This window comes from Tamandua tetradactyla, chromosome 12 (assembly GCF_023851605.1).
Source record: "Tamandua tetradactyla isolate mTamTet1 chromosome 12, mTamTet1.pri, whole genome shotgun sequence".
NCBI classification, from domain to species: Eukaryota; Metazoa; Chordata; class Mammalia; order Pilosa; family Myrmecophagidae; genus Tamandua; species Tamandua tetradactyla.
Window position 1 is genome coordinate 11,489,477 of NC_135338.1, and position 12,731 is coordinate 11,502,207.

Consider the following 12,731-nt stretch of genomic DNA (forward strand, 5'->3'; position numbering starts at 1 on the left):
CTATTGCTTTTGTATTTCTTTGCTTTGTATATATGTTATACTATACAATAAAAAAGTTAAAAAAACAAAACAAAACAAAACCTCTGTTGCCTTCATCACCTATTTGTCATGCCTTCTAAACATCATTTTCCTCCATTTCAGTGTTCCAGTACCTTCTCAAACTCAACACACCTCTAAAATCAAATTTGTAGCTAGTCTGTGTCCCTGTCTCGCCTCTAGTCTCTTTGGAATCAGTAAGACAACTTTCTTCATCCTCTAAGTACCTTTCACTTGTTGAGCATTCTCAATTTATCTCCAATAACCTCTTACTGTTAAACGCAATGTTCAGTTCTGGTCCTTCATCTTATTAGACCTACCAGTAGCATTTTACCCAGTGGAGCAACATTTTCTTCATTTGCCTTGCAAGACGCACACAACAGTTTGATTTTTCTCCAACCTCACTGGTTTCTCCTTAGTTTCCTCTTTTCTCCAGCGTCTGTGTTGAAATGTCCCACATCCCATCCTGACCCTTTTCTCCATCTCCGCGTTGATAATCTCCTTTGGTATCAAAGGAGACCACCCATATGCTGGCAACACCTAAATGTCGATCTCAGATCAGTCTTCTCCCCAGATTCCACACTCATGTATCCAACTGCCTACCTGACACCCCCGATTGTCTAACAGACAGGCCAAACTCATTGTATTTGACACTGAGCTCCTGATTGCCACCCGTTCCCCTTCCCCTACCCTCATCAAAACCACTCTACGTGATAACTAAGGCTTTCTCCATCTCATCTGATGGACCTGCATCGTCCCAGTTGCTCAGGCAAAAACAAAAACCCTGGTGTCATTCTTGCCTCCTCTCCTCCCCCCATACCCCTCTCGTGTGTTGTCAGGAAATCCCACAGGCTTTTCTTTTAAAATACATCCAAACCCTGACGACTTCTCACCCTTCCACTGCCACCATCCTGGTCCAAGTCATCCATCACTTCTTCTCTGGATTACTGCAAAAGCCTCTTAGCAGGTCTTCCTGTTTCTATCCTTGTGCTGGTACAATCTATTCCTAACACAGCAGCCAGAGCGATCCCTTTCATGTGTAAGTCACAGCATGTCCCCCCATCTGCTGGAATCCCTCTGAAAGGGCTTCCTGGTTTATTGGGAGCAAAAGTCAAATCCATGCAACGGCCAGCAATGTCCTACAGGCTCTGTCCCTCCCCATTACCTCGCCAACCTCCTCTCCTGCCACTGTCCCCTCCTTCAGCCACTCACCTTCCTTGCTTTTCCCCTAGCTGTGCACTCTTCTATCTTGGGGTCTTTGCTCTACAGGTTTTTCTCTGCCTTGAATACCCACTTGGCTAACACCCTCACCTCCTTCAAGTCCTTATGCTCCTGTCACTTTCTCAACGTGGTCTACACTGACCGCCCGATTTAACGCTACAACCTGCCTCCTCCCACGAACTAGGCCTGATCCTCCTTATTCTATTCTTTTCCTTTCTTCCACACTTCTTATCAAAGTCCAACACTATATAATTCACACATGTCCTATAATTTATACATACTAGACCATAAGCTCCATGAGGGAAAGCAACTTGGTCTTATCCACCAACACGCCCCAAGTGCCTTGAGCAGGCTGGACATATAGTAGGGACCCAATATTTTCTACGTGAATGAATGAATAAATAAATTGATTGGAAATATCCAAGTCAAAACCCAATCCCAGTCCTAAAAGATATCCCCTGAGGAACATTTCCAGAATCCATTCCTTCTGCTCCCTCCCTACGTCTATACTAAACATTTTTATTACCTTACAACTGAGTATTTGAAAGAGTTTCCCAAGTGGACGCATTGTCCCTGCATTTACCACTTGCTAACCATCCGGTTTGTCCATAGGAGATTAATCAATCAACCATGATGCAGGGTTGCTTATGTCACCTCCATGCCCACTTTTCAGAGGCCCCCAGATCCCTTCCCTCAATCTGTTTACTGCCTCCCCTCACTCCCCCGAATACCTTTGTGAACTCCCTCTTCATGCCCCCCCAACCCTACCTGCACCCTGTAACCTCCATCCCTTTGGTCCCAAAGCACAGTCTATCACCAGTGCCCTCTCTTCTCCTCCCCATCTAAATACTCTCTTTCCCCGTTTACATCCTCGCTCACATCCCATTTCCTTGGAAAAGCCCTTTCAGACCCTCCAGTTTCCAAGGATCTCTTCTTTCCATACATTCATCGTGCTCACAGGTGACCCCACACCCCTACATGCTCACAGGGTGACCCACACCCCCCTCAATGGACATTTGGTCCTATATTGCTTCATGGCGGCTGAGTATCATTTGATTGTACTTTTATATAACCCATGAATTGTTATATAAAATTTCTGTGGACAAGACTAGCAAAAGGTAGATTTAATTTTTAATTGTGAGACTGACTGGCATGCTTTCTTTCTCCAGGTATACTATAGCTTCCCTCTTGAGGTATTCTCTCTCCCCTGGATTCGAACACAGTGCTAGGCACACAGTAGGTGGGCAGTAAACGTGGCACATGATTTGGAATCCATATGTGGAAGAGGCCACAAATACTAAAAGAGGACACTTTACGGGAGTATTACGATGAAAGGAGTGAAATATCGTAGAATAAAAACAGGATCAAAACAGAAACAAAAGCTGTAAAAGGGGGTGGCCTCCTAGGTACTTTTCAGTAACTGTCCCTGATATGCCTGACAACTTGAAAACGAATAGCATTAATTGACCTCAGCTGTTCCCTTATAATTATGTTTTTGTATTGCCTGGATGATACTGTTTGCATTTTGGAAGAGGTAAGAAACGTAGCTCTTCAGCACAACAGAAAAAGTCCTGAGGCCTTACGTCCGACCCATTTTCTATTGCAGTGAAACACATAAAAGTCACAGGCTACCTGAGGTCCCCTAGGCCACCCCACATGCCATGGGCTCAGCGAAGGGCACCCAATCAGCATCCTGCGGTCAGTGCTATCAGAAGTGAAAATGAAGACACAGATTCTGGATGGCAGTGTTAGCACGCTGCTCCACTAGGTCTTCCCAGTTGTTCTTATTTACACTTTTAGTAGCTACCTGCTGAATGCTTACTGCTGCCAGTCCTGGGGTGGAGCTGGACCATTTACACCTGTAGTCTCATTTACCCTGCCACGCCCTCAGAGGGCAATGTCATGAATGTTATTTCCCCAATGGGAACCTGTGTAGAGAGGCCGAATACCTGGGACGAGTTGCAGTCAGCCAACTGCAGGCCTGCGATTTGGACCTGAGAGGGTGTCAGTGCCACAGTCTTGTTCTTTGCACCGTCAGCTGCCTCGGGGAGCTCGGTATATATTCAACAGACGCCCACGTGAACGAAGGACCCTGAGTGTGCACTTTTTACAAACACAATTTAATTATTATGGACAATGCAGGGGAATAAAGGAATGACATTAACATTCTCTCAAAGACATACTAATGATGGCCTAAGTGTCTGGATGGAAATTTCTGGAGGAGAGATCTGAGCTCTTTTCTCTTCTTTGCTGATACTCTGGGACAGAATTCCAACCTCTCTCTTCTCCCAGAGATATGTAAGCTGGTCATCTTGTTAAACCTTGAAGTCCTTTTCAATTAAAAAATGACACGGGTTCAAAGATCAGTCAGGCCATGCAGTCACCTCCCCTCTGTTGGGCTTGGTGGCCAAGGTGAAGAAAGGAACTGTCCACTGACTAAGATCCGATAATCTTGTTGAGACTGGAATCTGAATGTTTAAAGTTGTACAGACGGAACTGTGATGTCCCTAGACTAATTTCAAGACAAATGACATAAAACTCAACCCTTTAAAATACAAAAGGCCCAGAGCTTCCATCTCTCATGGTTATCAGAGAAATTTGTAACAATTTAGTTATACCTCATTTTATTGTGTTTCATATACATTGTGTTCTTTACAAATTGAAGGTTTGCGGCAACCCCGTGTCAAACAAGTCTATGGGCGCCATTTTTCCAACAGCACATGCTCACTTCAGGACTCTGTGTCACATTTTATTTTATTTTTTGCACTGGAAATCGAACCTGGGTCTCCGGCACGGCAGGTGAGAACTCTGCCTGCTGAGCCACTGTGGCCCACCCCACATTTTAATTAAGGTATGTAGATTGCTTTCTTTTTAGATGTAATGCTATTGCATACTTAAAAGATCTACAGTATACTGTGCATATCTATATACCTTTTATATACACGGGGAAACCAAAAAAATTAATGTGACTTGTTTTATTGCGCCATTCATTTTACTGTGCTGGTCTAGACCAAACCTGCAGTATCTCCTTGATAAGCCTGTATAGATGCCTGTGCTGACCAGGAAAGTTAGACCAAGAGGCTCGGTCATCCCAGTTGCATGTGTCTTCTTCAGTAGTTCCAGCTTTCAGTCACCATGACACAGACGCAAGAGAAAATAGCTCCCGGCTGGATTACTAGTGTGTGGACCAGACTGACGTCACAAGAACCTCTTACATAATAAATCGACGCTGCAACCATCACCTAATTCCCCAAATGTGGCAAATGACCGATATTGAAATATAAAAATAAAATAAAATAAAATCTCATATTGTATATCACTGCAGCATCTTGCGTGTTTCCTTGGTTATTCTGCTAAGGCGCTGTCTCAATTAATGCGCTCTAATTCAACATTCCTATGTCTTTGAGAACCATTAAGAAAGGTTCATTAGCTAAAAGTCCAAGTGGTGGTAGAGGCCAAGGAGCCATCAGTGCCATTTCTTAATACTGTCATATCTTTTAACCTGGGGTGGGGGAGCAGGGTAAGGTCCCTGCCCAATGACAGACACAGAAGGTCTTATCGCAAAAAAGTTTTCTCCCCGGAGAAAGTTACCTTGGCGGGCAGTACTGTGTTCATGGACACATGGAGACGAGCATCAAGGAAGACAGTCTAATGAATGGCTGCCCTCCCACACTGCTGCTTCATATGAAAACAAACGGCACGTTTGTCATCTTTGCTCAGGCCGAGTGGGGAACCACAGAGAGGATTCCCACTGCTAGCCCAGCTGGGGGCAGGGCGCTTTGCTTTTGTGGTCACAAGCTCAGAGGGCCACCCTCCACTCTCCCCTACCGCAAAGCACTTTCCGACCCTTCTCTCCTAAGGGTCCGACGGAGCAGAGGAAGTCCGGGGTACTCCTACCAGGCCATAGCACACAGCAGCATTCTCAGCTAGCAAACCTGGTGCCCTAGGTCAGGAGGGAAGGTGCCCCCCGACAACTGGGAACTAAAACCGAGAAATGCAAGGGAGGGAACATTCCAGGGTGAAATTTTAAAAAGAAAATAAGAGAGGGAGAGAGAAAGAAAAAACAAAACACTAAAAAATGCACAAAGCCCCCCTGGGCCTGGCTGGTTAACCATGGGTTACAATGAGCTTTAGAGAGTCACACAGTAACTCAATCTCCTGGCAAGTCCAAAAACCCCAGGTTGAAAGAAATGGGGTGAAAGGCATTCCTATTTGTGGAAACAGGAAGTTTCCTTCTTTCACCATTCATTCTCTCTCTCTCTCTCTTCTTTTCTTTTTTTGGTCTGTTTGTAACCCAAATTTGAACCATCGATCATTTTCTACCTGCCAAGTATTTTCATCTTTCCAAAGTCAAAAGAGCAACAGAGATGGGGTCCAAAGAACCTTCTCCCACAGCCAATTCCAATGAGCCCTTCTCTCCCAGGGTTATAAGAGTGCTCAGAGCAGACATTTTCAGCAGAGCATGCCACACACAGCAAGCTGCCAAAACCAGACTGCATTACAGGGCTTCTGAGGGGACTTACTTGTACTTGTGCTGGTTCCAATCGTGTTGATTGTGGTGGGGACGGATGAGGAAGAGTAGAGGGGTACATGGCCGTTCTCGCACCCCAGGCTTTTGTCCTGCCAGTTGGAAGCGTTGATGCAAATCCCAGAGTCCCGAGAGTTCTGCCACCCATTGAGCTTGTCATCAGAGTTCTGTCTTTGGTGATAGTAGTGTGTCTGTCCGTAATCCACAGAGTCTGAGCGGCCTCGGTTCTGGCCGACGAAGCTGGCCGATGTGCGGTCCTCCAAGTGATTCAGCCACATGGCTAAAGCACTGCGGTCTTCCAACGAAGTGGCTGGGTGTATCAAAGCATAGGACAGCAGCTGCCTGCTTTCTTCAATGTGCTGGTTGTGTTCGATTGAATGCGCCAGGATTTTGGGCAGCAGTTTCATATACTCGACTTTTGCGTCGAGGTTTCCTGGCTTCAGCAAAGGCAGGTGAGTTAACAGGAGGGAAATCACTTTATCCTTGGATTCCTGTTGCCATTGGTTAATGATTCCTGAAAAGGAAAATATACAAGGCAAATAAGTAAATACACCCACATCGACACTAAACATTACGCTGCAAAGAGAATTCCTGTGGACTAGAATCTCAACCTGCATATACCCTGGCTACATTTTCTCCAAACAGCTAGGTATTGCATTGGACGGAACTGACCCCAGGTTGTCAGGGGGCAGTGACGGGAATGAAAAAACAGACGAAACAATCTTCGATGTTTGAATGCTTCATCTAATTCTCATTCGTGTTTCCAAAGAGGCTACTACAACTATTTTGGTACAGCCAAGTGGAATTTATAGCCCTATTTTATTTCTTAGAAAAGTCTAGCCACTCCCCCAGATAGACAGGAAGCTAATGAATAAGAAAATCTCATAGAAAAGCAAATATAATCAAGGGTTGTTTACAGCTCTGGCAATGGTGCTTGTGTAAAGTTGGTAGATGTTCATAGATAGAGGGCTCTGCCAGAAAAAGGACTCCCCTCACCTCCTAGTAGTAAATTTGCAACTTTCTCCTGAGAAGACTGACTGAGAGGAAGGACCACGGGTTCAAAACTAGAACGGGAAACGGATCCAAGACCTGGCTCCAGAGGTACCTCTAACGACACATGTGAACCACGTTTTTGCTTTATGTGAAGAGCTGCTTTTAACACACAAAACAAGGATCTCCTCCTGTTCTCTCTCACTCAAAACACCAACTTCTCACCGTAAGTAAACATGGATAAACAACATACTTTGCATTGACTGGCCTTTGAGAAGCAGCTTGTCCTGGAACTTCACAGGAATCTATAGAAGCTAGGGCCACAGCAAAGAAAGCTCCTTTCCGGAAAAGTCATTCCTGAGACCTGGGCACTCATCTCTGGTCCACTGGTGGTGGCCCTACATAGATGAGTGCAAGGCAGTCCTGCTGGCACTCATGCAGTTTATACTGGGTTGAAAGGGTTTTCTGGAATTTAGAAGAAAGGCTTCATGATCCTAGCTCTCAGAAAAAGCCCCAGGTCACTGTTAAACACAAGCTACAAATGCATTAGCCATGTCCCATGGGGCCCCTCAAGATCACAAGGGAAGAAGTATCAGGCAAGGAAGGCATGATGGATGATGAAACAGCGTGGGCTCTGGAGTCAGGCAGACCTGCGTACAAATCCCAGATGTGCCACTCAATTCATGGTGGAACCTTAGCAAGTTGTTTGACCTTTCTGAGTCTCAACTGCCTCATCAGTCAAGAACTGTAAGAATGCCATCTGCCCCTCATTGCACCGTAGGATTAAATCAGGTAATGTAGCCAAAGGACTGGTGAAGTACTTGATGGTGGAAGTAATGCCTTCTCCTCATTAGAGTTCTGTGGGTAGTTTTGGATACCAAGTTTTAAAAATAACATAGGATTTTGTAGGTTTGTCCAGAGTGATGCCCCAATAAATCCCAGAGTGATTTGAACAGTGAATAAAAAAGTATTTGCAAAGTCCCCTTGGGGGAATGGAGAGAAAAGGGGGAGAACTCAACTTCCCCAAGTGAAGAATTCCTGATATTCTCACAAGCAGTGGGGACAACCAAAGCAACAGGCCGAGCCCTCCATCCCCACAAAGGATAGGCTAAGCCTACTTAAAATTGGGCCTAAGAGTCACTCCCAGAGAACCTCTTTTGTTGCTCAGATGTGGCCGCTCTCTCTCAGCCAACACAAGAAGAAAACACACTGCCCTCCCCTTCTCTACATGGGACATGACTCCCAAGGGTGTGGACCTTCCTGGCAATGTGGGACAGAAATCCTAGAATGAGCTGGGACTCAGCATCAAGGGTTTGAGGAATCCTTCTCAACTGATAGGGGGAAGAGAGAAATGAGACAAAGTGTCAGTGGCTGAGAGATTCTAAACAGAGTTGAGAGGTTATCCTGGAGGTTATTCCTATGTATTAAATAGATATCACCTTTTTAGTTAAGACATAATGAAGAGGTTGGAGGGAAGTGCCTGAAAATGTAGAGCTGTGTTCCAGTAGCCATGTTTCTTGGAAATGACTGTATAATGATATAGCTTTCGTAATGTGACTGTGTGATTGTGAAACCTTGTTTCTGGTGCTCCTTTTATCTACAGTATGGACAGATGAGTAAAACATATGCATTAGAAATAAATAAATAATAGGGGAACAAACGTTAAAATAAATTAGTAGATTGAAATGCTAGTGATCAATGAAAAGGAGTGGTAAGGGGTATAAGAAAAAATAGGGGAAACAAAGCCTAAAATATATTGGGTAGATGGAAATACTAGCAGTCAATGAGAGGGAGGGGTAAGGGGTATGGTATGTATAAGTTTTTTTCTTTTTTCTTTTTCTGAATTGATGCAAATCGTTCTAAGAAATGATCATGGTGATGAATATACACCTATGCGATGATATTGTGAGTTACTGATTATATACCAAGAATGGAATGATCATATGGTAAGAATGTTCGTGTTTGTATGTTGTTATGTTTAAAAAAATTTTTTTAATTAAAAAAAATAATAACATAGAAAAACCAGAGGCAATTGAGGGGAGGTCATTATAAATGATCAAAGAGTTAGAAAAGAGAAAGAAAATGAAAAGGTGAAAGAAAATGGTCATATGAGGGATTCTTGACTTTCTCGACAGTAGAGAGGCCATGAGGAAATGCTAAACAGTCCATTATTTGAAGTATCAAGAGTTTGAATTTAAGCAGAAAAGATGAAGATTGGACATGGAGAAGAACTGAGCGGCCAGAATGATGAAATATACAAAGGAGTTATCAAGGAAGCTCTAGATTTTCTGCTCTGGAGACTTGAATAATGGAGCTGCACCGTCCAATAGAAATATACTATGAGCCACGTATGTAATTAAAAAAATTTTACTAGCCATGTTAAAGAAAAGTAAAAGGAAACAGGAGAAATTCATTTTAGCAATATGTTTTGGTGAGCCTGATATAGCTAAAACATCATCTTAACTTAAATTCACTATAAAGCTATTAATGGGATACTTTATGTTCCTTTTTGTTTCTTTTTTTATTTCTTCCCAAATTAAAGCTTCAAAATCCAGGGCGTATTTTGCCACCTGCAGCATCACCTCAACCTGGACTAGCCACAGCTCTGAAGTGCTCAGAAGTAACGTGTGATTGGTGGCTACTGAACTGGATAGCACAGGACCAAACATTCAGACTGGGGAGGGCAGGCCAGAGGACACGGATGACATCACAGGTCCCTCTCCCAGCTCCCTGGCTCTATAATTAGCTAATTGCCACCTGACACAACACTATCCTGGTGCATTCTACTAGGTCTAGAGTCCCTTTCAAAGTAAGCTCTGGAAGAGGAAGAAGGCGCTAATTCTAATTCTCTCATCCATATTTTTCAGCAACCCCCCCACCCCCCCAAAAAAAAAATCTGGTTAGGATAAAGATAAAATCTATTCACGAAGCCCAAGGGTCTAACAAGGAGAGAAGCAACAGGGGCCAAGAAGAAGCTAAGCCTAAGTCACAAGCCAACACTGATCAGATGCAGCTAGCCCACACCCTGGAAAACGTCCACTTAAAAATAAAATTTCCCTTGGGCAGGCCACGGTGGCTCAGTGGCAGAGTTCTCGCCTGCCATGCCGGAGACCCGGGTTGGATTCCCAGTGCCTGCCCATGCAATAAATAAATAAATAAAATAAAATTTCCCAGTGCTTGCCCATGCAAAATAAAATAAAATAAAATAAAATTTGGAAACAATCCTTAACAGAAATTCACGAGTCTGAGGAAGTTCCTAGCTTTCTGCTAGGTCATTTCCTTATTTGGGTATCCAACCCTTTCCCACAAAAGGCAACCTGAAAAGAAAAAAGCAGGGACAGAAACAAAACATAAACAGGACTCTGAAAGGTACCTAAACATGTTAACTCCGTGTAACTGTTCTTTGCCAGAGATTAACCTGGGATTCAAAGGAGGAACACACAAAGAGGGCAGTTAAGAGGAAAGGAAAACAAGAGGCCACTGGTTCCGGTTCCTTCCAAGACTGAAATGATTCTTTCTCTATTCTCCAGACAGGGCTTGGATAGTGTGGGGTTGTTGCATGGTCAGGAATACAACTGTGGCTTTTGTTCACTACTACTGGTGACATGGAACTAAGATTGCTTTCTAAATACACCTACTGGATTAAACTCTTTCTGCTATGGCTACAGCTGCCACTGCTGACAGCTAACAGTTATTGAATGCTCTCTGTGTGCTAGGCACTCTCCTAAGTGCTGCGCCTTTAAATTATTCATTTAATCCTGAAAAGAAGTTTATGAGGTGGGTTTTGTTAATAGCCTTGGTTTATGGGATGAGGACACAGGCACAGAAAGGTAGAATTACTTGCCCAAGTTTCCCTGGTGGGAGAATGGGGATATACAGATTAGCTTAAGATACATAATGTCCATGACGCTCGAAAAGTTCAGCCATAAAGCTAAATATTGATAGAGTAGTGCATAGGTCAGCAGAGGGGTTGGTCAGCCATGGAAACATAGAGGAAAAGGAGTTATAGAGACAGAGTGGGTGATAAAAGGCACTGCAGCTTCCACCCTGATCTCTCGAATCCAGCAGCCATGCCATGAGGACACTCAAGCAACGCTAAGAAGAGGCCCTTAAGGTGAGGAGCTGAGGCTCCCTGGCTCTATAATTAGCTAACTGCCACCTGACACAACACTATCCTGGTGCATTCCACAGGTCTAGGGTCCCTTTCAAAGTAAGCTCTGGAAGAGGAAGAAGGCACTAATTCTAATTCTCTCATCCATATATTTTCAGCAACCCCCCCCCACCCCAAAATCTGCTTAGGATAAAAATAAAATCTATTCACAAAACCCAAGGATCTAACAAGGAGAGAAGCAACAGGGGCCAAGAAGAAGCTAAGCCTAAGTCACAAGCCAACACCGATCAGACGCAGCTAGCCCACACCCTGGAAAATGTCCACTTAAAAATAAAATTTCCCTTGGGCAGGCCACAGTGGCTCAGTGGCAGAGTTCTCACCTGCCATGCTGGAGACCCGGGTTGGATTAGTTATTTTTGTGAGCCATGTGAGCAGCCTTCATGGAAGGAGACCTCCCAGCCCCAATTAAGCCTTCAGATGATGACAGTTCCAGCCAACATCCTGATGAACCCTGAGCCAGAACCATCCTGTGGTGGTTTGAAAGCCCTATACACCCCAGAAAATCATGTTCTTAAAACGAATCCGTTCCTGCGGGTGTGAACCCATTGTAAGTAAGACCTTTTGATGAGGTTACTTCAGTTAAGGTGTGGCACAACCCAAGCAGGATGGGTCTTAATACTCTTACTGGAGTCCTTTATAAGCAGAATCAAATTCAGACAGAGAGAAAGTCAGAGGGAGAAAGAAGCTGAATATCAATGGAACCTGGAGGAGAAGGGAGAAAGTAGGAGATGTCGTCATGCACTCTGCCATGTGAAAGCTAAGGGCCAAAGATCAGCAGCAGCCAGCTCCAGAACACCAAATCTTTGAGAAAGAAGCATCGTCTTGATGATGCTTCAATTTGGACTTTTTCCCAGCTTTAAACTATGAACAAATAAATTCCTATTGTTTAACCTGGCCCATTGCATGGTATTTGCTTAAGCATCCTGGAAACCTAAGGCATATCCATACTCCTTATCCACAGAAACTGTTTATGATAATGTATATTTTTCTTATTGGTTTTATGCTTCTAGTATTTGAGTTTTTTGTTATGCAGGCAAAGATAACTAATTCACCTATTTAAGGGCCCCTCTTGGGCTATTTGGCTTTGAGCAGTTCAGTCCTTCTGGTAAAGCCATTCCAATTCTGAGACGATGCCATGAGGCGAACCTGTTGCCAATAAACATTCACCTCACTTAGCCTCCTGTGTCCTGATTATTTGCTCACCAAATAACTTTCCGACTGTAATCTGGTTCCCCAGGTACCTTCAGGGAGAGAATATAGTGAAAATGGGGACTTGAGGCATTTCCAGATCATTTTTCAGATTTCTGATTTGGGGCTGTGAGGCTTGCCTACCGGGGGCATGTGCGCCAATGGCATGGGTTCTGAGTGCTTCCGAGCCCTCGGAGGATGGCTCCTCAGTGCAGATTAAGAAGCCAGCACGCTGAGGCCTGCCTCCCAGCTTTCCAGTCGGTGTGGCCCACGCTCTGGGTGAGTGTCGCCGGGGCACTCACGAGAGTGAGGGTCTCCACCTCCAAAGAGAAGCCAGACCCTGCCTGTGGGGACTTGGCCCAGTCCACAGAGGACGTGCCCAGCTGCCTGCTGGTCTTCTTTGTGGAGTCCACACCACCTCCCAGGGAGGAAGGAACCTCTACTGAGATGGATATTTAACAGATTCTCTTTGCTGGGCAAGACCCAGGAATCCCAATAATTTTCAACGAATACATCACTTCTGTGATACAGTCTCTACCATTACCCACCCCATTATCATCCTATTCCGGAAACGGTCTGGACAACTGAAGAAAGGTG

General features: G+C 44.4%; 1 protein-coding gene across 4 annotated transcripts in view; it reads right to left on the reverse strand.

The window, feature by feature from the left end:
- SAMD4A (sterile alpha motif domain containing 4A) overlaps nt 1–12,731 on the reverse strand; it is a 240,429-nt gene that overhangs the window by 91,934 nt on the left and 135,764 nt on the right. For all 4 annotated transcript variants that reach the window (XM_077122585.1, XM_077122586.1, XM_077122584.1 and 1 more), the window contains one exon: nt 5,781–6,299. In XM_077122585.1, the coding sequence (XP_076978700.1) occupies nt 5,781–6,299 (519 nt within the window). The remainder of the gene's footprint in view (nt 1–5,780; nt 6,300–12,731) is intronic.